Below are 27,007 nucleotides of genomic sequence, written 5' to 3' on the forward strand. Positions count from 1 at the left end.
ATTGTGCATTTTTAGAAGCTTACGTAATAACAGTTCATATGTACTCTTTTTTATGTCAAATCTCAAATTTTTATTTCTTTCTGTTTTTGTTTGTTTTTTGTTTTTATTTTTTATCTAACTTACAATATATTCAGCTCTTTCATAAAAACCTTTCCTAAGAAAGCACAAAAAATACATGAAATGCACAAAATCAACGCTTTCAAAGCTGGAAGCATAAAATGCATTTCAACAAAATTGTAAACTAAACCAATAATACACTTTTCTAAAGAAACAAACAACAAATAAATAAATAGACTCAATCTACAGTTTAAGATAACCCTCATATCACAGATATTGAAGTGGAAACTAAACAAAACTTAAATGAAGAAATTATGAAAAATAAAATCTTCTTTTTGAGAAGAAAATAGCACTTTCTATTTTATAATAACATGAAAAAAGGATAAAAAATTTATTAAAAAAACATTCTTGAATTGTTTAGAAATCACAAGTTTGTTGCTCAGAATGATTCTACATTTCAATGCTGTCCATCGCATCAAGCATTTGTGCAGCAATCTTTGGAGTTCTGTCTGCCTTCAATTCGTGCATCGCCTCAAGCAACTCCGAAAACTTCTCTTTCATCGCAGATGATGCAATGCGGTTGAGCACTTGCATTCTGAAAAGAGGAGGCGAAGGATCGTCGGCTGTTGGCATCTCACTCATCTGCATTAGCTTCAGCAGACACGCCACAGCAATTGTCAGCTGGTGCGTGGAAGACGGATCACCAAGGGCACATTTGATAGAGATCGGTGTGATGGTATCCAGATTAATGGAAGGAGTGGTTGTGTCAGTCGAGTTGCTTTGTGCTGGAAGAGCGGAAGATGCTTTCTCTTTGGCTGCCGCTGTGCTTGGAGGCGCATATGACTTCACAATTAGCATCATTCTGGTTATTAACGAGTCCACAAGATAGTCCACGTCATTCACAGACGCATCGCCAAACGAGCAAAACGTTTCTTCCCTTCTCAAAATCTCTCTTCTTTCGCACAGAGCCATCTCTGCACTGATCTCCATCCGCTTCCTCTTCTCCTTCTGCAGCGGCGTTTCCTCCTTCACTTCACTCTCTCCTCCTTCACCTCCCTCTCCAGCAGCTGCTGATGCAGATGAAGCAGAAACAGAAGAAGAGCCCCCCAAATCATCAGGCCCCAGAAGCTTATTAATCGCTCCAAGCATCTTTTCTGTCTCTTCCGCTGTCGTCTCCTCACTCTGCAGCAGAACCGATAGCCTTCTCAAGGCGCCCAGCTCCTTCGCCTCTCTTTTCGCCTCCTTCAGCGACGACACCGTCCACAGCAGCTGTGCAGCGCTGGTGATGACTTTGTCACTCTGCGGCAGCCCAGGAACAACAAACATCCTCAGAGAACTCACAGCCACAGACACTCCCCCTGCCACAAGTACCAGAAATCTTCCTTCGGGCGAGGCATCTGCTACCAGACGCAGAATCTGCAGTGCGCACGAAGTGACCAGCTCGTTGTGTCCGTGGCATAGGGCAACAATTGCACTCACAAAAGGCGCTGTGCAAAGCGAGGCCTTCGCATCGATGTTGGACGAGCTGATGTTCAGCAGGCAGCGCAGCAGGGAAAGCAGCGTTGGGTCGTCAATGTCTTCTAATGGAGTGATTGGTGTGAATGATGGATATGGTAACAGTTTCTCATAAGAAGCTGAATCAGAAGAGAAGGAGGAGGAGGAAGAAGCAGACTCTCCGCTTTTCATATTGTCTCTTTCTCTCTCATCGGGATTCACCGCATTCTCATCCTCAAACTCTTCAGGAATGCGGCAAAAGATCCCTTCGCCGCTCAGAAACAGCCTCAGCAAGTTCAGAACACCTCCTTCGCCCAGCACAAATCTGTTTGAGATGTTCAAAGCCAACCTCGCAATGATATCTGCTATTGTCGCCACCAGACGCCGATTGTACTCTCTGGGCGATGCTAACACAGCGCGGATGAACGAAGGCTTGTGCAGCGAGCGGGCAGACTGGCTATTTTGAGAGGAAGTGGAAGAACCAGACGATGGAAGAGAACTAGAAAGAGTTGAAAATGGTGTGTTAGCTGCTGAGTAAGTGGAGGAAGTTGACATCATCGAAGGAGATGAAAGAGGAGGTGAGGATAAAGGAGAGGGTGCGGGTGTAAGTGTAGATGCAATCGATGAAGAAGACTTCGCAAGTGCATTCGGATCAGAGGAAGGTGTTTGAGGAGAACCTTCAGGATCCGCCTTTGGAATATCCTCAATATCAGCCATCTCTTCAAGCGCATCCACATTTTCCGACTCTTCCATCACAGAAATGTCGTCCTCCACGAAATTCACTTGGAACAGCGCTCTTCTCAGCACAATGCACAGAAACTGCACAAACGCCGGTGAGATGTCACTCGGCACCTCTGGCTGCACAGGCGATATGTTGTCGTTGACTGCTTTTGTCGCCTCCGCCAGCGCCTTCTGCGCCGCAGCCCCTTTCGGAGTGTGCGCAGGATAGATCTTCGTCGCCTTCTCAAACTGCGCCTTTTTCTTCTCTTTCTCCTTTTGGATCTGCGACAATGTCCGCACACAGGTCTCTGCCACCATTGGTGATGTGTATTGCTGGAAGCAACCCGACTTCAGCAGCGCAATAAACACGTCCTCGTTGCACCGAAACTCGTTCACTTCAGAATCTGAGTGCTTTCCCGACATCAGCATCTTCACCACATCCCGCAGGCCACGTTTCGAGCGATAGGCGGTGCCTGGAATACGCAAATGCAAGAAATACCCCAAAAGACGTGACGCCACATCAGCTGCTTGAAGCTGATCGTCCTTCTCAAACCCATCAAGCAGCTTGAATGGCAAATCTACTGGTGTAAATAACATCCGCTTTGCCTTTTCAGCTTCTCCGCCTCCTGCTTTGCTCTTCCTCTCTGCAGCTTCCTTCGCTTTAAGCTCTGCTCGCAGTTTCTTCTCTCTCTCCCTTTTCTCCTTCTCCTTCTCCTTCCTCTCTGCCTCCTTCACCATCTCCTCGTTGCTCTTCGGTGGCCTCCTCAGTTTCGGCGCTGACACATCCGGCGGCAGAATGATCGCAGCGCTAACTTTGCCTGAGACCTTCTTTGAAGGCCCACCTCCTCCCATCCCCAGTGCATTCGCTTTGTCTGCTGACTCCTGCATAGACGTCTGTGACAGAAACATTGCGCCGGGGATAAGCGACGCTGCGTCTTGTGCTTCGTCAGCGCTCGACTGCTTCATCTGTGCAGAAAGATAAGGGTTGTTCTTGTTCCGCCTAGACTGCCGTGCTAAGCGCAGCTGCAGGTCTTCTGGATCAGTCAGAGCAAGTTCTTCAGTCACAGCTATGCAGATCATGTCGAACAGAGTGACTGTGTTATTCTCTGTGAAAATAAGAATAAATTGAATGAAGACAAACAATAGAGCACATAAGTTGTATTAAACAAGAAATACAAAAATCGCAAATATTAATTGTGTTCAATAATTTATATCTGAAACTTAAAAGTCTGCAAACCTTTCTCAATCACATTCACTAGATATCTTGCAAGTCTCTCTCCCCAAATCTCCCTTTTCTCTGCCTCGCTCACATCAACGCAGAACACTCTTCTGATCCCGCAGTCGCTTCCATCGTTTCGTGTGGTGTACTTCAGCACGTGCTTCGCCATCAGTTTGCTCCTTCTCGACTTCCTCTTCCACGGCTTCATCTCCTCCACCCACGCCGACGCCTCATATGCTGATCCATCGACCCCTCCAGGTGTCTCCTCCAAGTTGCTGATGACCACAAACGGGTCTGTCGCTTTGCTCAATGAGATGTCTTCCTTCGATCTTGTCTCGGTCACCGCACTCGCCACGCTCTTCACAGCAGACGAGGCTGAGGAGAAGACCGACCCGACGCCAGACATCAGCCCCGATGCCAGTGACTTCATTGAGAAGTCTTCGAATGCATCGTCGGGGGGCATCTCAAATCCCTGTGAGTCGCCAGATGTGGATGAGTTGACCAGGCCAAAGAGTGAGAATATTTTGGAGGCCATTCCAGCCGGCTTCTTCTCCAGAGACTCTTTCTTTTCGGTCTCGTTTCCGAAGTTGCGGGCGAGCGGGATGGGAATCGCGTTGTTCAAAGAGAAGATTTGCGAAGAGCCAATCACTTTGCGGCTGTAAGGCAGCGCTTTCTTCAAAGAGGTACGGACACTTATCAAAGAAAGAAAGGTTAATGAAAGTGGAATATACGAAAGAAAATAAGAAAATATATGAATGAAAAATTGAACAAAAAATAATTCGGTGAATAATTGAATCATGATCAATCAAATATTAACGCAACAAATAAGAAAAAATATGGCAGAAAATTGTGTCAAATATAAAGTTTCAACCATCTTTCCCTGCTCAACGCTCACACACGTTTTCATGAAGTGCTCCATCTTCCACGCAAACGACGGAGTGAGCCCCAGTGTTGTCTTGTGCCACAGCGTGTGTGTGGGTGGGATGTACAGCCAGTCGATCAGCGCCTTTGTGAAGTGGGGGTCGATTGCTGTGGAAGAGTACAGTGGATGGCAGGAGCTGGCGACTGTCTCAGCAGACAGAAAGAGCTGCTGCGAGAGGACAGACGGCGTCGAGGAATAGTTGAAGGCAAAGGACTGCATATTCAATGCAGATGAACTGGATGAGGCATCGCTAGCATCTGATTGTGGAATTGCGGTTGATTCTTTCGCTTTCTGTTCTCTTTCGCTGATATCTTCGTTTCTTCCTTGGGATTCTCCACTCTGCTGCTCAGTTCCTGATGCAATGTCGTGTTCTGCTTCATTTGGAATAACTGAACTGCTGTCGGTAGATTCATCTGGCTCAGGTGAATGTGCTTGAAGTGGAGTTGGTGCTGACGGTTCAGGCTGTTGCTGTTCAGACGAAGCTGCTGAAGAACTCGTTGATTCGTTTTCAGTTTCTGATTCCTTCTTTTCCTTTTCTCCGTCTCTTTCTTCTTCTTCTTTTCCTCCTTCTCCATCTTCATTCTTCTTTTCGATTTCTTCCTTCACCTTCTCCACAGTTGTTGTGGTGATGTCTTCATACTCCACAAGCTGAGCCTCAAAATCTGAGTCGCTGTCTTCTTCAACGCTGAGCATGCCTCTTTTCGCTTCTGCTTCTAGCTGTGCCTTCCGCATCCGCTCAATCGAGCGTGCAGTTGCCGAAAGTGGTGTCTGGCTCTTCGTCTCGTTGCTTCCCTGCTCCTTCCCGTCCTTCACTATCCCCCCAGAAATCGTGGCTGGTGTCGGGTATTTCGCGCCGAGTGCACCGAACGAGATAAACACGATGTCCTGCGTCGCCAGTGCAAACGGAGGAATGAACGATCGCCGCATCAGCACGACACGGATGTCTCTCCCGGGCACGTACGCCCGCAGCTGGCACTCCCACAGAAGGCACGAAGAAGGGTCGTTAATCGGGTTCTGCTTCCTTTTGAAGTCGTGTGTATAAATGATTGCAGCTGGCGCAGATTGTTGGCACCCTACGGCAGATAAAGGAAGCGGTTGTTTCTTTTCTCTCTTCACTCGATCTCGAAGCGATGTTTCAATTTCCTTTAAACTTGGCTGCTCGTCTCTGGAAAATAAACCTTCTCCAATTTCTGCTATTTTAAGTTCTGTGTAATGCCTAAGTTGGAGTGAGCCATTAATATAATGTGAAGCAGTTGGAGGTAAAACCCAGATTTCCAAGCATTCGCCTTCCTCAGCCAAAAATGATGTGCATTCGGCAACATGAAAATCACTTTCATATGCGCTACTATTGCAAGACTGGCTGTTGCCTAGAAGGTTTTGCTCCGATTGAGAAAGAAATGGAGGAATCGATTGAAAAGGAGTTACAGTAGATTTTACCCATGGCTCTGGTTTATCACAACGAAGCGATGCACCAAAGAATGGTGATCCCTTTAATGATTTGAGAATAATAAAAAGAAAAAAAGAAAGAAAAACATGAAACAAACTGAAAATGGATATTTCTGACGAAGATGAAACTGTGGAACAAAATATTGAGGAACATAAAAAACATGCCCCGCAAATGTAAGACGATGACATCTATAGAATTAGTACAAAAAACAAAAAACAAAATGCCAAATGTTAATTTGAAAAATAAAATAATTAACAACTGAAATGATTTTTTTAATTGCATACGCTCTTGGTGCGCGAGGCATTAAAACTGGAATTGATGCGCGTTTTCCTTCAACAATGCTCGGTGAAGAACGAAGCGGAAAATCAATTCCCATCATTGTGTCATAGCGTTGTATTGTTGAATATCGAACGGCTAACTCTCGAATAAACTCTTCTCTTTCCTGAGTAAACACAACAAATGGTTGCCCGCTTGAAAATTCTAGCTTCATTGCGCTTTCATCGTTCAGATCAATTGTGACTGCTCGCAGTTTTCGAAGTGAAAAAGAAACATTTCTTGGTGATGGATAAACCTGAACAAAATGAACGTTGCACCTAGAAATGCCTATATAACACTTATCGTGCAATGTCGATGCGAGAACAGCATAAACAATACGATCTTGGACAACGGCACTCACAAATCTGCTCACAGCAAACATGTGTGATCTTTTAACCGCAATGAATTTTTTCTTCAAACAACAAAATATTGTATAAAACCTCTTTATCCAAATTGGACATTTTATTTGTAATAGTAATATGTAGTTGAAAAGAAATGGTTAGCTTTTTGTTTTATGTGAAAAATGAAAGTCTTGTATTTTGTTTCATTTTTATTTTTTTCTTAAAATGAAACAAATTGGTCTCATTTTTAATTGTTCTATAATTGTTCATTGATTTGTTATTGCAAAAGATGAATATATATCAAAAAAAAAAACAACAATCAGTTTTTACAACTTATATAACACCTCATTTAAAACAAAAAAAATTCGAAATATGGGTGATTTTTTATGGGATCATTAAATTCGACACATCAAATGTGACAGATTGAATTGGAGAAAAAAAACAATTTATTTTAATAAAAACATTTATAATAAAAACAAATGGGTATTTTTCTTTGAAAAGTTACATGATTTTTATTTTATCCCTTAAAAAAATGATTTTTAAATGTTGATCATTCCGTTCCCATCACTAATTTTTGTGAATTCCTCATTTGTATTTATTTCACATATCATCGAATATAAAGTTTCAAAAAGATCTATTTCACAAAGTTTTTGAATTCACTTTTCATATTTTATTTAAAAAATAAACTATTTGTTGTTATTTGTTGCAAACACTTATTTCCATAAATTTTTGCCTTTTTTGTTTCATCCATTTGAAAAGACATTTTGATTTTTTGAACTTTCATAAACATTTCATTATTTCAATGAATTGAAAAAACGAAAAGGTGAAAAGTCGTATGTCTTGTGTTATTTTTTGAAAGTTAATGATAACGAGAATTCAAACGTAATAATACTCATGAAATAAAAATTGTATTCAAGAATTAAAGCAAATTAATTGATTACTTATGTTTTAAAAAAATCTAATATTATCTGCAATATCAACATCAAAAGACCTGAAATCAAAAACTCAAAATGATATAAATCATTTTTCGAATCGAATGACGAATCACATCTTTTGTGGATGAAATTATCTCTTTTGCTTTTTTCTCACCTTTTTTTTCCTCTTTTAGATATTTCAAGGAGTATTTATTGTTAAAAAGTACTTATCACACAAAAACGGGAAAATTGGCGGATGATTAACATTTCTGATCCTGATGCGAATGCGTTGGTCCTGTTATTGGAAGAGCTACGGATAGACGTTTTGTGGTATCTGAAAAATCTTCCAGAGGTTGATCCTTCACTGAAGTCTTCGCTTCACTCTGCGCCTTTATCATTTTCTCCATCCTCATCTTCTTCTTCAACTGGAGCATAACTCTAATTTAACTCAACAATCTAGATGTAGAGAAGAAAAGAGAAGAATGCAACAGGTTTAATAAATCATCCGTATCTTCATCAGCGCCTGCGATTTATCCATTGGATGCCTCGGCTGTGGTGACATTATAGACGTCGGCAGCGACTATGAATTACTTCAAGATACGACTGCGGATTTTGGTGCCTAAGGCGTCTGGGATATATGCACGGCACAAGCAGATGTTGCTGCAGAAATTGCTGGGTTATGTTGTTGCGCAGCGGGCGGTGCTGTTTGGAGCCGTTGCGTGCACTTCTGATGTGGTGCGTTCGGTGATGCTTTCTATTGCGCTGGGTGCTCCGCTTTCTTCAATTGATGAATAGCAGTTGATGAAGTTGGGCAGCAAGAATGTCTTTGTTGTGCAAGTGTGGATGCGTTCCCATCGATCTTCAAATCTTTTTAGTCCGTAGCTGCTTCCGTTGGAGACAGCGTGGCTGGTTTTGCAATCAATGAAGTCGAGGAGCGTTATGGTGACGAATAAGATGAAAGAGGAAGTGATGCGGCCAGTGGTTGCAGTGAACAAAGTGCTGGAAAAGTTTGGGAGATGGCGCTGGAGGCGGAAATGTTGAAGATGGAGGATGTCGTTCATGTGATGGAAGCGACTGTGCTGGTTGTAATTGAGGAGAGAGAAGGAGCAGAAGGAGCAGAAGAAGTGGAAGAAGAAGGAAAGGACTGAGGAGGAGTAGTAGAAGAGAAAAAAAAAACATTAAGTGGTGAAACAGGAGATGGATAAGAAGTTTATGGAGTTCAACATGTGGACGAAATATATTTGAAATGACAAGCGGCTTTTGAAGCTGACAAATGGTTAATGGAGGAGAACAGGAGAATGGCAATCTCATTTAGATGAGTGATTGGAAGATTCTTCAGCTGAGCGAGAAGTGCAATGAAGAGGTGAAGGAGATGCAGGTCAGCCTGTTACGATAATGAGAAGGTTGAGCTGAGTGTTGAGGGGATTTAGAATGAAAAGAAACGCAAGATGCAACAGGGCGGAGTTGTGAGTGTGGATAGCAAGTGGAAACTTGTGGATTGGGGATTAAGTATTTCATATCTTCTTCGTTGGTTTCTCTGTGCAAGAAGTGATGGTTCTGTTTTTGATTTCGTTGATTCTTCAGCCGCATCTGTTTGAAAAATTCCAGGAGAAGTTTTCAGCGAGCATAGGAGATTGAAGCGCTGTGATGTTCGACACAAACCCGAGCTGGAAGTGGGTTGATATGAAAGTGGAAGTGGAGCGAGTGTTGTGGGAGAAGCAAGCAGCGGTGGAGCAGAAAACGTTTGCGATTGTGATGGAGGATGAGTGGATACAACTGAGAAGCAGAAGACGAACCAGATAAAGAAGGAAACGAAGATTCTGATAAAGCTGCTGAAAGTGCACGCACAGATAACAAGAAAGCAGAAGGCGTTGTTCAAGGAGGTGATTGAGAATCAGAAGAAGAGTGAAGCTGTGCAGAAGGCGATGATTCACTGGGTTTAGCTGTTCCTGAAGGATTTTGCGGAGGAACAGATGTTTGGAAAGTTTGTTCATGAATTGTTCACTAAAGATGAACTGTTGTTCTTCATGCATTGTGACACATTACTGCTTGAAGGGTGTTCTGTATCAGCAGCCGACGGAAGAGAGCGAAAACTTCCTGATAGAATCGTTCCGAATGTTCCGGAAGTGCTCCAACACGTTTTTTGAAAGGGCTTCTGAGAAGAAGATCATGATATTTTTTTGTGAATCTGAGAGGATGAAGTCGGAGAAGGGAGAGACAGATGCATTTGTGTTTCGGCGGTTTCTGCCAAACAACTGCCGCGCAGAGGCAGCGAAGCTGAAGGAGGAGATGAAGGTCCTGTATGATGTCAAATGTTCTGGAAATGCATGGACTTCTTCATTTTTACCATCAGAGGCAGCTTTCAGAGGAATTGTGTTTGGAGAACTGGAATCTCTTCTGTGTGTGCTATCCGCAGACTCCAAAGGCGCTGTCGCTGCGGATCTTCCGGGATGCGTACCGGCTATCGGATTGTGGCGAACCGTCTCTCGCATAGGCACTGATGTCCTGCCAGCCCAACAACATCTTCGCGCGATTCCCGTGGCTGCTGAAGGTGTGCGATTTGTCCGACCGGCAGGCGCCTCTGACAGCGTCTGAGAATTGAGCAGCTGCGAAGACTGTGAGCCTGCACTTGGAGCTGCTGAAGCCGGTGCTGTACGGCTGCGTGCGGGTGCTATCGGAAGTGTCGGGAGGTGCAGGGCTGAAGCTGCGTGTGGAGGCTGTATAGTCGGCGGTGGAGAAGAAAGAAGGCGGTGGGGGCTGTTCTGGATTGTGCGGCTGCTGGTGGAGTTTGTGGGGCTGTAGCTGAGGAGGAATGAGGTTGAAGTGGCGAACTGCTTTGTGATGCTGCTCTGATACGGGAAAGGTGTGGTGCAGTTCCACGAGGAGATTGCGTGGCAGAGGGAGGACGAAGGAGGCGATGACTTGCCTTTATCTTCTGATGCTGTTTCTTCTTCAGCACAGCACAAGCAGGTCCCGAGCGAGAAAGAGTTAACGATCAACAACATGCTGCAATCCTTTGAGTGTGCATTGTGTGTGATCGATCCTTCGATTTCGCAGCCCAAATCGTCATCCGCGTTGTCTTCTTCTTCGAAACCTTTTTCTTTTTCTTCTTGTTTCATTTGAATCATCTTTAACTTATTGCCCACGTTTTCTTTTAAAGAATTTCTTGAAATGAACAAACATTTCACTAATCTTGAAAACATGTGGATTTTTTTGTATGCATAATAGAACAATATGCATTTTTGAGAGAAGAAGAAGAACAAGATGAGGAAGATGAGGAAGAGGAGGAAGAAGATGATGATAGAGGAATTTGTCTGTTTTCTTCTTGTTGTATTGGAACAGAAGCACTGCTGCTTTGATGTTCAAAATGAGGCCAATTCTCGACATTCAATGCATGTGAAGCAGATGATGGTGAAGAAGGCGAAGAAGGAGAAGGAGAAGAAGGAGAAGAAGACGGAGAAGAAACCACATAACTCGTAAAAATGTTGCTTGAAATGGATTGTTCCTGGGAATGCCGCTCAACAGAAAAAATGCTGTTCATTGGAATGGAAATAAAAAGACATAAAACAACAATAATTAGTTTTGCATTGATTACAAAATTCTTCAAAAGAACACGCATGCCTTCCCTATCGCAAATGCAGAGGATTGTCCAATCACAAATGCTTCCATTCTCCTTTTCCATTGTTTCCCTGTGCTCCTTTCTCTATCATCCTTTTTTCCCCATAAATATCCTGCTTTCGATGTTTTCATCCACTTTCTTTTTCAGAAAAAATTATCTCTTCATTTTTTTCTTTCCAAATGCTTCCCAATTGTTGATATTCTTCTTCAATTTCCCTTCTCATCCAAATGCTTTTCAATTTTATTCATTTTCTTCCCCTGTACCAATTGAATACAAAAAATTATGCAATTCCCATCTGATGGTTGTCTCTCGTCATCCAGCCTCTTCTGATGTTTCTCTTCGAAAAGCAAAGGAATGGTAATTAATATAATTTATCAGATTCTAGAGCTCTGAGAAATCCACAGATGGAAACTTCCTCGTTATAATTGAGAACTATAAAAAATGCGTACATTAATTTTTTCATATGTTATTTTGGAAAATGAATTTCCTTCAAAGATGCTTTTCATAGAAATCATCTTGCCAAATTCCATCATCAATTCCCAACCGTCACTGACCTTGTCACTGAGTAAAATATTATCTTCTATCTTGCATAGAATGTTCATTATCCCTTTTCTTATCCGGTCAATAAACTTTCATGGAAAAAAGATAACTGAACAATCAAATTAGCCATAACATTTTTTCCAATAAATCTTTAATTGAAAAACATTCGATCGATAACATGTTATTTAATTCAAAAAAAATCCCTCTTCAGATTTACAAATATTTTTTAAAATGAAAATTATTAAACAACAAAAAAAATTACTCATGAAAGATCAACGATGCAACGATTTTATGATCTCATAAAAAATCACACATATGGTCAACTTTTTAATGGGACTTTTTCCTTTATTGGCACTTTTTTTATTTTCGATCACAAAAAGCTGAGAAGTGTGAAATGGCTTTCAGCATTTGGATAACCGATTTTAACAAAGTTGATTCAATTTATTACCGGTTTGTTTTTTAATTTTTGTTTATTATTTAACGAGATATTACGTTTTTTTGATAAATTTGAATTGGTTTTTCCCACTCAACCGAGCATTTCCAGAAAATGAAAACTACTGTTTTCAAAAGCACAAACTATAATCTTACTGCTTTTAAATTCTTTTTTTTTAACAAACATATTTTTCGTGTTATTTTTGCATTTCATTTTTTTAACAACATGCTAACATAAAACTGATTGTTTCTTTGTAAATATAATGAAATGAAAAAAATAAAAATATGATGTGCAAAACAAACACTTTAATAATGAAATATTGAAAAAATAATTAATTAAATTTTTTTATATGTTCAGAACAACCAAATGGCTCCAACGAAAAATGATCAATGATCAAGTTTTTGTAACAAAGTTAAGTTTGAGACTAATTTAAAATGAGAATGTTTTGTTATTTCTACACTTCATTATTAAAGTGTTTGTTTTGCACATCATATTTTTATTTTTTTCATTTCATTATATTTACAAAGAAACAATCAGTTTTATGTTAGCATGTTGTTAAAAAAATGAAATGCAAAAATAACACGAAAAATATGTTTGTTAAAAAAAAAGAATTTAAAAGCAGTAAGATTATAGTTTGTGCTTTTGAAAACAGTAGTTTTCATTTTCTGGAAATGCTCGGTTGAGTGGGAAAAACCAATTCAAATTTATCAAAAAAACGTAATATCTCGTTAAATAATAAACAAAAATTAAAAAACAAACCGGTAATAAATTGAATCAACTTTGTTAAAATCGGTTATCCAAATGCTGAAAGCCATTTCACACTTCTCAGCTTTTTGTGATCGAAAATAAAAAAAGTGCCAATAAAGGAAAAAGTCCCATTAAAAAAAGTTGACCCTACGCTTATGATGCAGATGCTTTTGATGCTGTTAATGCAAAAGTGTCTGAAACATCATTTTAACTCAAAGATGAAAAAAAATAGTAAATTTTTAATAAACAGTGCAAAAATCTTTTTTGGAAAGCTATTTGAAGCGTTTTTCAAGTATGTGTTTTCATTTTATTCGCACAACATTGGGGGTATTCTTATATTTTAAGGCTTTTTAATATTTAATTCTTCAAAATCATAAATATGAATAAGAATTACAAGAAAAGATATGTTTTATCATTCCTTTGTTGGAAATTGAATAATGCAAAATAGAGTTAGTGAACGAACAATAAAATAAGACGTATTTAAAAACGTATGAATTGAAATAGTTAAAAATTATTTTATTTTTTTGTTCATCATGACCTACAACTAAAAGGATACACACTAATACATATTCAACAATTAAACAAAATGTTTATATGAATTGAATCAAATCGAAACTTGATACTTTATAATTAGTCAAATAAGTGAAAAATTGGAATAAATGACAATATAAGATGGGAACGGAATGATCAACATTTTCTGATCATTTGTGATCTGATTTTCAGATCAATTAATATTTTGTGCCTTTTCAAAAAAAAATACCCATATGGAAAATATTTCGGTTTATATTTTCTTGTGAATAGCATAAAACACAATAATATTAACTCCACAAAAATTCTTATTTGTTTTGTGAGTAATCACTCATTTATTTTTTTTTATTTTTAGTTTTTGATAATACATATATTTATATATATAAGTGATCATTTTCGAAATCATATTTATTCTTTCAAAATTATCTGTTTTTGAATTCTTTAGGAAAATAATTTAATAATCGCTGAAAAGATACAACTCCTTTCAAAAATAATATTTTTTTAGAAAATTATATCAAACGTCATTATTTCAAACAATTTTATGAAATTCTTTCAAACAAATGAATAATTCCTCTCAAAGGAAATAAAACATTTGAATAATCAACACACTGAAAAGAGTTATGATTTCAATAATAATCACTTACGTGATAAAATAAAATTAATTAACGGGCGAAAATACGGACTTTCAAGCTTTTTATGCAAAAAGCATAAAAAAATTGTCTCACATTCAACATTTTTGAACTTAGTCAGATTTCATAATAATTATGATTTTCATAACTGTAAACAAACATCATTGATATGATCACAAAATGTTTTGTGACCTCACATGTATTTCAATAAATAAACCCATTTTTTTTCAATTTTTTGATCACAAAAAGTTCATCGAAAGTGAAAAAATTTTCAATGAAAATGCCTGAAGTCAAATATTTTGTCCCAGATTCTATCGACAAATCTATTCCAAGATGCTTTTAAAAATCTCTAGAAGTTTCAGCAATTAAATGTTTAATATTATTTTTATTTAAAAAACCTCCTTTTTTTTAACAGACGAAGCATCAAGTGATTTGTTAGGTCACAGAGGTGTATTAAAAATGCTTGAACAATTTTTATCGAAAATTTTCATTTTAAGACTTTCAACAACTCATTTGAAAATTTCCAATATTTTTTGGAAATTGGATAAAACATGGAAATACTCATTGAAAATACAACTCATTACAAAAAAAAAAATAAAAAATAAAAAATAAAAAATAAAAAATAAAAAAAATAAAAAATAAAAAATAAAAAAAAATAAAAAATAAATAAAAAAAAAAAAATAAAAATAAAAAAAATAAAAAATAAAAAATAAAAAAAAATAAAAAAATAAAAATAAAAAATAAAAAATAAAAAAAATAAAAAATAAAAAATAAAAAAAAAATAAAAAATAAAAAAAAAAATAAAAAATAAAAAAAAATAAAAAATAAAAAATAAAATAAAATAAAATAAAAATAAATTTGATTGAGAATATTTGATTCAATGATTTATCATATTATAGAATGAATAAAAATTGAAAAAAAGTTTGAGAACAGAAAAATATCATTATCAACGAATGAAATAATTTGCAGTGAGATAAAATCTGGTTCAGGCTGAATCTTATTTTTGAAAGAGAAATAATGAGATCTCTCTCTTTTTTTATTTTTTTAAGCCTATAAACACAGAGTGTTGTGAAGAGGATGAATCGAAAAAATACACTGATCATTGGAAGTCAAATAAAAAACAGAAAAAAATGTTATTTTTCAGAAAGATTCAAAGAAAAGTTGAAATAAAATCAATTGGGATTTACATTCTTGTTTTGAGAGTTTGTGATTTGCGCGAACTCAAAAATTCTATAAATAACAGTCATCTTTTCATCAAATGCAAAACCACAAAATTCGAAAGAATAAAAATACAATACAACACTTTATTAAACAAAAAATAAAAACAAAATTAAAAATATTCCATTTGATAATGATTACTTGTTCACTGATTCATTTCTGTTCCAGATGAATGGAGATGAATGATAAAACTGATGAACTCAACAACTTTGACCAATCACAGAAGATATGTATTGTCTTCTCAACAGCTTTTCAATGTGCTTCAAAACTCACTGCGGTCTCTTGTTTGATGTTTGGAATTTCAGTTTCTTCATCAAGATCAATTGCATCAGAAATTGTGAAAATCAAGGCATCTTTTGGAAATCTCTGGAAAAATTCTCTCTTGAGATCTGTGAGTTTTAGTCGTTTTGAGACGTCTTCTGAAACACATGATTGGATTACCTCAACCAAAGATGACGAATTGGACATCTCCATATTTGGCCTTTCTCCATTCACAATCTTCTGCCCTGCCACCTCTGCCTCGAATTCTCCAAAAGGAATATTCAATGTCAGACACTCCCACAGCATCATCCCAATAGAGAATGCCACCGACTCCTTTGTTGCACCCATCTTCATGTTTATCTGCAGCTCGGGTGCCTTCCACCTCAGACACTCTTTTTGGAATTCATCTTCATCCTCAAAGGCTAATGAAAGCAGAGAATCTCTATCATCATCACTTGCAGAAGTCACAATAGTTGATGAAGAGATGGAAGAAGAGTCTGAATCATCATCTGACAATAAATCAGAATGCATCACTATACAGATAACCATGTGTTCTGAGAATAACACAATATGCGGACTCAGATTGGTCAGTGAGGGAAGTTCATCTTCTTCATCTTCAAACGAGTGCAATGCCACATTAGCCACCCAGAATAGAATCTGGGAAGCTGTCATCTCCCGTTGTTGAAGACTGCCAATCTCTATTTCTTTCTTCTCATTCCTTCCATGAAGAAGCATGAACATAGAATCCCTCAAGTCAACGATCAGCTTCTCATGAGGGGATGAACAAGCCATGGCATCCACCAGATTCGACATGGATGAGGTGGTTGGACACAGATCTTCCCCTCGAACAAATGTTGTGTCAGTGTCTGAAGTGTCTGTGGTTGAAGTGGATGAGATGGATGGTGATGGTGTTCTTTTCCTTGTCTCTTCCTCTTTCTCATCAACCTTTTCCAATGCCCATTGAGGAATCTTGTCTGAGTCTTTTCCCAAGATATATTCAGTCGAACCACTCTCACTCAGCAAATGCTCAGATGATTCAGAGTGTCCCAAGCTATTCTCATACACCCTCTTCTTTATCCTCTCTTCATTCTTCTTCTCTGCCTCCCTCTCAGCTCTCCTCCACTGCTCCTCAGGTGACATCTCCATCGTCACCATCTCAAACGCCTTAGAATCCTTTTTCACAGTGTCATTCACAATCTCTCTCAAGTCTTTCGCTTCATTCTTTGCATTTCTCCATCGAACAGCCAGAACAATAGCAATAGCAAGAATAATTAATAATACAACAACCAATAAAACAATTACGATCAATACCCATGATGATTTTCCTTCTTTCCCTCCTTCAACAATTCTTTCATCTCCCTTTGAACCAGATTCACTTTTGTTTTTGAGAATAATTCGATCTGTTGATGAAGGTGAGTCGATTCTTCCAAATTGTATTGCTACAGATACCTCGGATTCATCAGATGATTGCTCAATCATAGCTGATGAAATGTCTGCAACAACAGCCTCTTCTGATATAAATCCATCTCTTTCAAAGGAGTATGGATCCACAGTTTCTTCTTCTCCAACAGCCACAATCACTGAGAACGATAGATTGCAGGGGAGAAGGAGCAATCCCTTGAAGTGCAGTGTTGTGAATTCTCCCTTTTGTTCTGTCTTCACACTCTCCAGCGAAGGAATGAACAGCTCCGATGGTCTGTTATCGCTCAGCCCTGACAGCTGGCATCCACTGCCCAGAATCCACAGCGATGAATTGTCCTTCCATCCATCTCCTCCCTTCAGACTGGTCAACGAAAGTGAACCATTTCCTTCACAAACAACGTTTCTTCTCACAGATGGATATCCTTCGATTCTCGGATTGTTATCAAAAAATTTTCCTTCTTCAATATTTACAACTCCACCTCTCACACCCAAAGCACCCTGCGATGCATTTCCCATTGTTGTATCCCTGATGATAGCAATACTGCCTGACAGTTCCACCAACGATTCATTCCATCGGCAGATTGCACCTGAATCCATTTCAATAGAAGCAAGTGGTTCTTGTTGTTTGCCCATGAAACTGCACAAATCAACTGTGATCTCAGAGCACGATTTGAATGATGCAACAGTGGGATTGCTGGATTGAGATGTGCTCTGTGAAAGTGAACAGTTGCTCAAATGCACTTTGCCAGATAATTGGTCTGCACAGAAAAGAGATGCATCTGTTGCAGAGGATGTGATATTTGAGATGCACAAATCAATGAGAGAAACATTCCAATTTCCATTTGAATTTGAACCAGGATTGGTCGAGTGGATTTTGAACACGCTTCCATTTGCCTGAGTATTTGAACAGGCAAGCTTTTCCACACTCACAATCATACAGCCATCTACTATCACACAGCTTCCATTTGCAACAACATTTTCCAGTCTCACACTTTCCATGTGCACATCTGATGCATTGTGCAGCTCCATCACATTCCCTGTGAAGAACATTTCCGAAACATCCAAATGTGACACATTCACTGCATTTGCTTCTCTGATCAAGAGGAATGGCAATGCAATTCTCATTGAAGCAATTCTGGATTGGAGGATTGAGAGCGAGCCTTGGGCAACACGCACCATGCTCAGTTGCAGTGTTTGCTCATTTGATGCAGACGGTGTATTTAACATATCCTGCGCTGAAAACATTGTGCGTGAAAGAACAAGAGAACCACTCTTCACATGCAAAAGGGATGGATGAGGCGATGAGAAATGTGCTCCAAATGCAAATGTGATCAGATCAATCTCCACTCGCAGGGTGCACACAACGATCCCCTCTTCCTCTGCTCCATTCGCTGGCTGGTCCAGATGCACTGTTGCTGTCTCAACTCTGTCCGCTGACCGGATTGCCACATCTCTTGCTGATGCTGGGCCTGCGATGAGGGAATTGCCAAAAATGAACAGGATACTGTATGTGCTGCTGATCACATGCCTCAGCCCCACATTCACAGATTCACATGGAGCTGATGAGCTGCCACAATGAATTGAATCTGATGCCTCAGGTGCTGTCGATGAAGCAAACACCACATAATCCATGAATGGTGCAACTCTCAGCAGAAGATCTTCCTCATCTTCAAATGTCTGCATCGTGCATCCCCATATCGCAAATGTGCGGTTGAATGATGTGCCGAAGTCGAGGTCGAACTGAGTTTCATTGATCTGTGCGTCGATGTTGGTGCATCTCACATACACATCTCTCCCTCGCAATGCTGTGTTTGCTGAAAAGTCGATGTTGCTGAAGCGAAAAGGAAGCGGTGCTTGTGTGCTCGACGAACAATCCAGGAAGATCACACCCCCTCTTCCACTCGACTTCGCAAAGCATTCACTCGCTTGACAATCTTCCCACGTAACAAACCCACCATCCCCAAGATCAAACAGCACTGCTCCTCCTCTTTCGCTTGAGGATGAGCCACAGCCTTCCAGTGTGGTGTTGTTCGCTCGCAGTGTTAATCCTGAGATTGTTGTGCCCCTCAGCAGCCCAGGTGTATTTCCGTTCTTCTGCTCCACTCTCGAAAACACACATTCATTCACTTCAATGTTTGCTGTCGTGTTGTTGTTTGATTTGTCATGTGCCATTTTTGTACTGCTCATTCCCATTTCTGGATCTTCACTCAGAACTACCTCCACACCCAGAGTGCTGCATCCTTCGCATTCCACATCTGACAAGTTGCAGCTGCTCATGTTGATTGTCCCGCTATTCTCCAGGCAGATGATTGGACAACTCGTTGAAACAGATTGCATGCTCAGCCTTGTGCATAGCAATGTTCCTTCATTCACTGTGATCATCACAAACTCAATCGATCCACTCTCCCCTTCATCCATCCCAAACGAGCTCTCTTCCACCTCCAGCACCCCTTCCACACACTGCGTTGCAATCAGTCTCTTGTCTCCATTTCCAAACGAGCAAGGAATAGCAAACACAATCCCCTGAATCACACATCTCTTTGTGTTCACAATCACAGTTCCTGTATTCCCTCCAACCTCTTTCAAACACCTCACAACACAAGGAAGGCTTCCAGATGCACATCTCACATCCACTCCACTCACATCCACCTCGCTCCCCACCTCACTCTCACCACTCACAATAATCCTCTTCCCCTCTCCTCCCTCCAATCGGGTGACTGTGTGATGAAGCGATCTGCACGGATGCCTCTCAAAGCCACACACCACTGTGTCTGCACCTCCACTCCCAACATACGCTTCTGCTCCAATCTCTTCAAAGAAATACACCAATGGGATTGCATTCGCTCTGTCGCTCCCGTCATATCCCATGAACTGCTCTTCTATCCCTTCCTCACCCCTCATCCCATCCATGAATGGCAGTGTGGTGTTTGTGATGCTGCCTCTCAGCTCAGCCGATTGCACAAACATGTTGCTCCCATATTTCGCCTTGTTTGGCTTGCTTCCTCCATCTCCAAACACTGGATCCCTCACAGCAAACCTATCTCCTCCTTCCTCCAGTGCAATCATCATCCCTCCTCCATATCCTTCTTCTGCTCCACTTGTTGGCGCTTCACACCTCTTGAATTGGCATCCCTCAATCACAATATCAGCATCAGCATCAGCATCAGCAGCATTCCCATATTCCACACATTCCACACAAACCCCTCCTCCCATCCTCCCTTCACCTTCAACACAACACCCATTAAAAACACATCCACTCAGCTTTACCATTGGCTCGCTCTCATCATTCCAAGCTTTTGTTCCTGTCTTCTCAATCACCACCCTCACTCCTCCCCCATTTCCTCTCTCACTCACAATCTCACTCAAGTTACACTCACTCATCTCCAGCAACCCTCCATTCATCCATTCCACTCCTGACCCAGACTCTGCCACACCATTGATGTTGATCCCTGAAATGTTACATCGAGTCATCTTCAACCATCCTCCTCCATTTCCTCCCTTGAATGAAATCACTGATACTCCACATTCAAGCCCATTCCCACTCATCTTCACATCCTCAATCTCCACTTCCCCACCTCTCCCTGCCACAAGCCCCACACCCCTTGTCGCTTCCCTCAAGTCAACTTCGCAACTGCTCACCCTCAGAACTCCTCCAACACACATCATCAGATACTCAATCTCAGAGTGAAGGCTCTTCACATTCATCACTATCTTTTCAATCGAAAATGAACTGCCTGAAGCAATCACTCCCTCTTGTGATATATCTGAGCTCACACTCACATCAATGCCAACTTTCAACTCCTCTCCACATCCCATTCTCCATTCTCCTTCAGGCACTGCCACCTCTTCGCTTAACACAAATGGTGCATGAAGTTGAATAACGCCTGACTCAGCCAATGAAAATCGAAGAGCCAATCCTCGGCTGATTGAAGAGCATGGCGCCTCGGCAAATCCACACGCACTGAAGTCTGCTGCCCTGCTTCCCCCAACATGCACTGGCCCTGTGAAATTCTCCCACAGATACACAACAAGGGGAAGCACCACATCCCCATATGCTGCTTCTGTCTCCACCCCCTCAATATCATCCAAACACCCCAACTCATCCTCGGTCAAGCTCCAATCAAGCCAATTTCTCACATCCTCTTCATCAATGTTTCCTGCTGCAATAAACACATTCTTTCCCCATTTCGCCTTGTTTCCTCCAAACATCGGCTGAGTGAGTCTGAATGCCTCTGCTGATCCTTTCAACTGCACATATATCGCTCCTCCTCTTCCACTCTCCTCACTGCACTCACATCCCTCAAACTTCGATTCACTCACAATCATCTTCCTTCCTCCTCCCTCTCCCATTTCAACGTTTGCGCACAGCGCCCCTCCTTTTCCACCCTCGCTGCCTGCAAAACATTCAGCGAATGTGCATCCATCAATCTCCACGCTGTTTCCATTCCCTATCCTCAGCAGATGGCTTCCTCCATCAGCAGATTTGCTGCACCCACATCTCACAAACTCGCAGCTGCTCACAGAAAGCGAAAGATATCCATCTGAATCGGCCACAAGTGCTGCTCCCCCATCACTTCGAGTCACGTCGCTCATGCCTGTCGATGTGATGTTCACCACATCTGACAGAGTGCCAAAGTGGAACAGAGGAGCAGATGCCAGAGCAACAGAAGAGATGTCGGAGGAGGAAATAGACATTGAGCCAAACAAAACCATGAATAGAGACGAGCTGAAGATGATGGCCGAGGATGAGCCTGTGATGGTGAGATCTGAGATGGTAAGGGCAGCTGCTTGCTGAGTGAGGATGAACAGTGAAGGCGATGGCGACTGGAACGAGTTGTGGACAATGGAGAACGAGGAGGCTGAAAGAGAGCCAAGCGAGATCGAAAACAACGAGACTGAAGCACCACTTGGAAGCATGTTTGTCTGCACTATGCAGGTGGCTTTGTCGTTCCCATTCATCTCAATCTGCTTTGTTCCAACGTCAACACACGATGAAGGAGAAAACGAGGAGGGAAGGAGAATCACTTCCCATTCAGAATTTGCATCTGCCTGCCCAACTGCATATTCAAGTGTCTCACATGCATCTGCCTCAGTAACTCCACATTTATTTTTGTCTGTTCCATCTGATTTCACAAACTTTTCGTAATAATAAGTGATCCAATCATTCACTGTTTGATTGTCTGCTGTGTTGTTGTTCCAGATTCTCTTTTCTTTTGTTGTCGAGAAGCAATTACTGAATGGGGATTCAATTACATCTCCACCATAAAAGTGTATATCGTTTCCTCTTCCATTTGCCGCAATGTTTCCATCAAATAAACATAAAAAAATGAACTTGAAACCGCTTATCCAAGATTTTGATGGAATGAAGGCAATTGCAGCTCCACCATATAATGAAGAAGTCGAAGAAAGAGAGTTCTTTTGAAATTTGCAGTTATTGACGCTGATTGTTCTGGGCTTCAAAGATGGTGTGTTTCCAAAAGTGATGGATCCATAAGCATTATTACCATAATTTCCATCAAATTCGCAATAGCCAAGTTCAATTTCACCTGATGACGGAAATTTGTCGAATCCACCGCAAATTGAAGTTCCAAAATTTCCATTTATTGAACAATTACGAAAGTTACATTTTAAAAAATGAACCATTTGATTAACATATGTATTTTGATATTGATGAATGGCTCCACCATTTCCTCCAGCTTGACATCCAATAAAGTCTGTTTCTGTTATATTTGCAACTGCAATTGGATGAAAGTATATTGCTCCACCATCGCTTTTTGAAGAACAGTTCTGGAAGAGGCAATTGTGGATTGAAACATTGGCGCTTGAAATAGAGCAGGAAATGGCCCCACCATTCCCTGCATATTTTGGCAAATCAATCCATTCACACCATTCAAACTCATGATTGCCATCCGGCAAACCAATCCTTGAACTCACATTTATTGGGTTTTCTTGAGTTCCGTGTTGGGCTTCATTTGGTCTTGGAGTGCGAGAACAGGCACGAAATGAGGAATTGAACAGATTCAGAGAGTGACGAAGTTCGTTTATTGATGGGATTATCCCTCCATCAATTGCATCACAGACTGCTTCGAATGAGCAACATCTCATTTTTGTCGATAAATGGAACAATATGGATTCATCAGGCTTGGATGGCTCAGGCTTTGTTAAGGATGAAATATTCGAGAACGAAGAATGTCCAATGCGCACAGAAATCAGGGAAGGAGATGAGCAGAAGGGATGCGAGGAAACACAAAACGAGCCAAAATTACTTTGATCAATTTCAAGCATATTTTGGGAAAGCAAAGAAGAAGATTCCGGCAGAGAAGAAACAAGGGATGGGAGAGCTTTCTGAGCATCGGAAGAGCACATCGAAATATTGGACAAAAGCATGCACCCAGAAACGCACATTATTGGGCTTTTCGATGCTGTTTTGCAACATACCACACAACAGCCACGAAGAGCAAGAAATGAATTTTGAGTTAATACAAATTGGGAGCAGCTTGGGGGAAAGGCACAACAAAGCGAGGATATTTCCAACGAAGAATTGATTTCTTGGATAATTCCATTGAAGCGTGCACACTTATTATTGTGTTCAAGCTTTCTGTTTTCACTCAACAAATCGGGAAAGGAATCAAATAAAGAGGATGACATTTTGCTCATTGGAGAACGGGAATCAATGCTCGAATGATTGATTTCACATGGAGGGACAGAACAGCAGCAATATTGGAGCAGCAAGGCAACTGCAACACAAGGAAAAATCGAGTTCATTTCTCACTCCTGCAAGCAGTTCTATTATGGGAGTTGAATCAAATTTCCCTTTGAATTATTTTTGAATTCGAAAAGGTTCGTAAAATGAGAAAAACATTGAATTAAAAGAATTCAAGTATAAATGAATGAATATCATTTGGAATTCTCACATTTATTCATCAAAAACTTGGTTCTTCAAAAATCACCTTTTTTGAAGATAATTTTGATACCATGAAGACTTCACAGCAGATATCTTGTTTCCAAAACAATTTGAAAAAGCCATTAACTCCTTTGAAACAATTGTTTCGTAGAGAATAATAATCGATCTAATGCACTATGATTGATATATTGAATCTTGATGATTCATCATCAACGAAAAGGATGCAAATTTCTCGAAAACGAAATAGATTAACCTTAAGCTTTCGTATTGTCTCAAGGGATATACGTGGGACTTGTTCAATTCAGGGTTAGCGGCAATTGCCATTCGGTCGATGATAAGCTGGCATTTTCTGTTAGGTTTCACATTTGCAAATTATGCTCAGTTTGCTCAAAGTTGTGTTTTCTTGAGCGAATGTTCTATCCGAAAAAACATTTTTAGATATTTTCATTGAGAATCTTTTTCACTCAGGAATAACTGTATTGATCGAGTTGTCTGCCTCTTTTGGTGGGAATGTTGATTCATCGAAGACAAGGATATGGATTATTATCTTCTCTTTGCTTTCAGGCAGGAATATAATAATTATCTTCATAGGCTATTTTGCTTCAAGATTTGAATTGAAGAAGAAAAGAACATTGAAATAACTGTAATTTATCGGTATGGCTCAGAAATTGTGAATTCGTCATTTCCATCAGCAGCACAACATCATTGTGAAGTTCACTTAATTTTGCCTTTATTTCACCTCAAATAATCAAAAATGAAGATATTTCCCCCCTCACTAAGGATCATTCATAAAAGAAAATTAATCCCGCTCCAATAGAGCTCCATTGCAAACAAGAAGTTCTTCTGACAGTGAAAAAAAACTTTGCATTCATCAACGGAATCACATACTCGAAATTTATCTTCTTCAATGAATTGAATTTCTTTGATGTTTTGTTCATAATGAAAGGAACATTTTTTCATCTGATGTCTGAAACTCCATATTGTTGTGAGATTTCTTCTTCTTTATCGCATAATTCCACTTGAAGCTCAATATGCAGCTCAAAAAAACTGATGGACAACAATAGAGCCGAACATTCATTGAAGATTGTCTTTTTTGAACATGCAATAATGGTGTTTTCTCTTTCAATGATTTCTCAATTTCCATTGCACGAAAATAAAACTCTGCATCTATCCCTTCAGAAAAACATTGCTCGATGTGTTGTTAATTGCAATTGCAACTCTGGGATGATTAATTCAACAATTGCCAAATCCAATATGTTGGAACGAATGAACATGGTTTGCTAAATATAGTTCGAGTGATGTATAAATAACAGCAGAACCCACAAGAGAAATCTCATTCGGAGAGATGGCTCTTTTTGAGCAGAAGATGCTGCAATGAGAAGTGAGGCTTTAGTCTCCGAAAAATTAAAAAGAATATTTCATAAACTTGAGAAGAGAGGAAGGCGATGAAATTTCAGATGAAACATGAAAATAACAGCGGATTGAGAGTTCAGAAGTCGAAGCTGGAAAAGCTGGATCAGCAAATACAGTTGCGTCTGTGCTAATTAGGATGCTGTTGGTCAAGAGGAATCAATTCAAGGAAGACAACGATTGAAATGAACAATTCGTTCAATCATAAAGATTTTTGATTCAAATCTCATCACCTTTGAGATGCTTCTTCCTCCCTCCCCCAAAAAAATCAAAGGACTACTAATTCTCAAATTGAAAATTCAGATGAAAAGGATGGGCAATTAATCCATCCGATCAGAACAAGCCAAAAGTGGAAGATGAATCACATGTGTTGTTAAAAAATTTATCTGCCAATATCAGAGCCATTCTAAGTTGCATTATCCGCACAGCTATCATTTTCATTCCTCTGAGCAGATATTCGTTTTATGATGAAAGAAATCGCTTCTATCCCCATCTTTCTCTGTTTCCAGCAAATAGATTTGTTATTCAATGTTTTCACTTTCTGGACACTGCTCATCAGCTCAAAAGGAAAGAAATAGATCTAAAACAGAAAATTTTGTTTGTTCTTCACGAATTGTGTATTTGATGTGTCGAACATAAAATTCGCTAAAGACGAGCAAAGTCCACAGTTTGTTTGCACAAAAGGAAATTTTCGTTTTTCAGATGGTTTCTTCTTTGAATAATCATTCAGATTATTTTTGAAGGAATTCTCTTTGAAAGAGTTTATTGTATGCCAATTAACTTGAGATATATTTCAAGAGAGCAGCATCTGAATTCCCTGTGCATTGGAGCTCATCTTTTGCATCACAACTGAGGATGAATGTTTGAATGAAACTGAAAACTCTGAGGAATCACTTAAAACGAATATGTTTCTCTTATTTGCCAGTTCAAACGAAAAGCCCTTCTTGCGCCACTCTCACAATATTTTTTAACAAATCCGTCTGCCATAATAACACAATACAATTCTTTGGTAAATTAGTCAAGATGTTGTTGTCTTCATTCACAAAGGAAAACGTTCGTTAAAAAATCATTTGTCGATTTGACTGACTCAAGCCAAGGAAATTAATCAAACAAATGAAATGAAAATGCTTCTACAGGAAAAATGAATGAATTAAGATGGCCTTCTTCAGTCAAAGATGAAAAGAGTACACAAAATAACAAGGTGTTATTGTTCGACTATGCTTGTCGGTATTAATTCTCCGTTTGAAGATAAAATAGAAATCGTGTAAAAGGCAGCAATGAATGAAAAGTCCTTCTTTTCTTTGTTGTTGTAAAGTGCCAATATGTTCAAAGCTAGCTTCTTCATTCGCTTTCCATTTCCTGATGCTGATAAATGCGCTGCAAAAATAGCACTTTTGCGATGCAATAAGAGATGCAATGGAAATAGAACAAATTTGTGGAAGAAGAATTGATGGTATTCGAATTGAAGTCTCAAAAAAGAGAAGAGGAGGAAGAAGAAGAGGTGAAAAGAAAATTTCCAGAAATAATTAATCTGATTTTTCTGGATATGATGGGAAATGTTTTATTTCAGGAAATGAAGAATATGACGATGAAGAAAATGAAGAAATTTATCCGGAATCTTTGAATGTAATTTTTATATTAGGTATTGATGATCTAAAAAGATGCAATGAGAGATATAAGAATTGAAGAATAAAACGGAAGTGTTGAGTCGATTGGAGAAACGAATTAAAAAAGGAAAACAATCTGTTGAAGAATAAAACTGAATTGAGGAATCAATTGAGCTGCTCTTTTGATGATTGAGCAGGTTTGTTTGATTCTTTGGTGAAGAATTGAGAAATGCGATAAAAACATTTTCTGAATGAAAAGT

The 27,007-nt window shown here is 39.5% G+C and overlaps 4 protein-coding genes across 4 annotated transcripts; 2 read left to right on the plus strand and 2 right to left on the minus strand.

The window, feature by feature from the left end:
* Positions 1-89: 89 nt before the first annotated feature.
* MONOS_12859 (uncharacterized protein) lies at positions 90-6,563 on the minus strand. The gene is made up of 5 exons (XM_067865513.1): positions 6,144-6,563; positions 5,957-6,047; positions 4,390-5,900; positions 3,509-4,182; positions 90-3,377 (listed from the first exon to the last, which is right to left on the minus strand). The coding sequence occupies exons 1-5, from the start codon at positions 6,554-6,556 to the stop codon at positions 508-510; spliced, it is 5,559 nt and encodes a 1,852-aa protein (XP_067729585.1). The 5' UTR covers positions 6,557-6,563; the 3' UTR covers positions 90-507.
* A 1,448-nt stretch (positions 6,564-8,011) lies between these two features.
* MONOS_12860 (uncharacterized protein) lies at positions 8,012-8,224 on the plus strand (the record flags this gene model as incomplete). The annotated part of the gene is made up of 1 exon (XM_067865515.1): positions 8,012-8,224. The coding sequence occupies one exon, from the start codon at positions 8,012-8,014 to the stop codon at positions 8,222-8,224; it is 213 nt and encodes a 70-aa protein (XP_067729586.1).
* Positions 8,225-9,625: 1,401 nt separating this feature from the next.
* Positions 9,626-10,231, plus strand: MONOS_12861 (uncharacterized protein; the record flags this gene model as incomplete). The annotated part of the gene is made up of 2 exons (XM_067865516.1): positions 9,626-9,980; positions 10,074-10,231. The coding sequence occupies 2 exons, from the start codon at positions 9,626-9,628 to the stop codon at positions 10,229-10,231; spliced, it is 513 nt and encodes a 170-aa protein (XP_067729587.1).
* Positions 10,232-15,395: 5,164 nt separating this feature from the next.
* On the minus strand, positions 15,396-23,192 carry MONOS_13060 (uncharacterized protein; the record flags this gene model as incomplete). The annotated part of the gene is made up of 1 exon (XM_067865739.1): positions 15,396-23,192. One exon carries the CDS (start codon positions 23,190-23,192, stop codon positions 15,396-15,398), a length of 7,797 nt encoding a protein of 2,598 aa, XP_067729588.1.
* Positions 23,193-27,007: the final 3,815 nt, after the last annotated feature.

This window comes from Monocercomonoides exilis, assembly GCF_001643675.1.
Source record: "Monocercomonoides exilis strain PA203 chromosome Unknown scaffold16-1735695, whole genome shotgun sequence".
Taxonomy (NCBI): Eukaryota; Preaxostyla; order Oxymonadida; family Polymastigidae; genus Monocercomonoides; species Monocercomonoides exilis.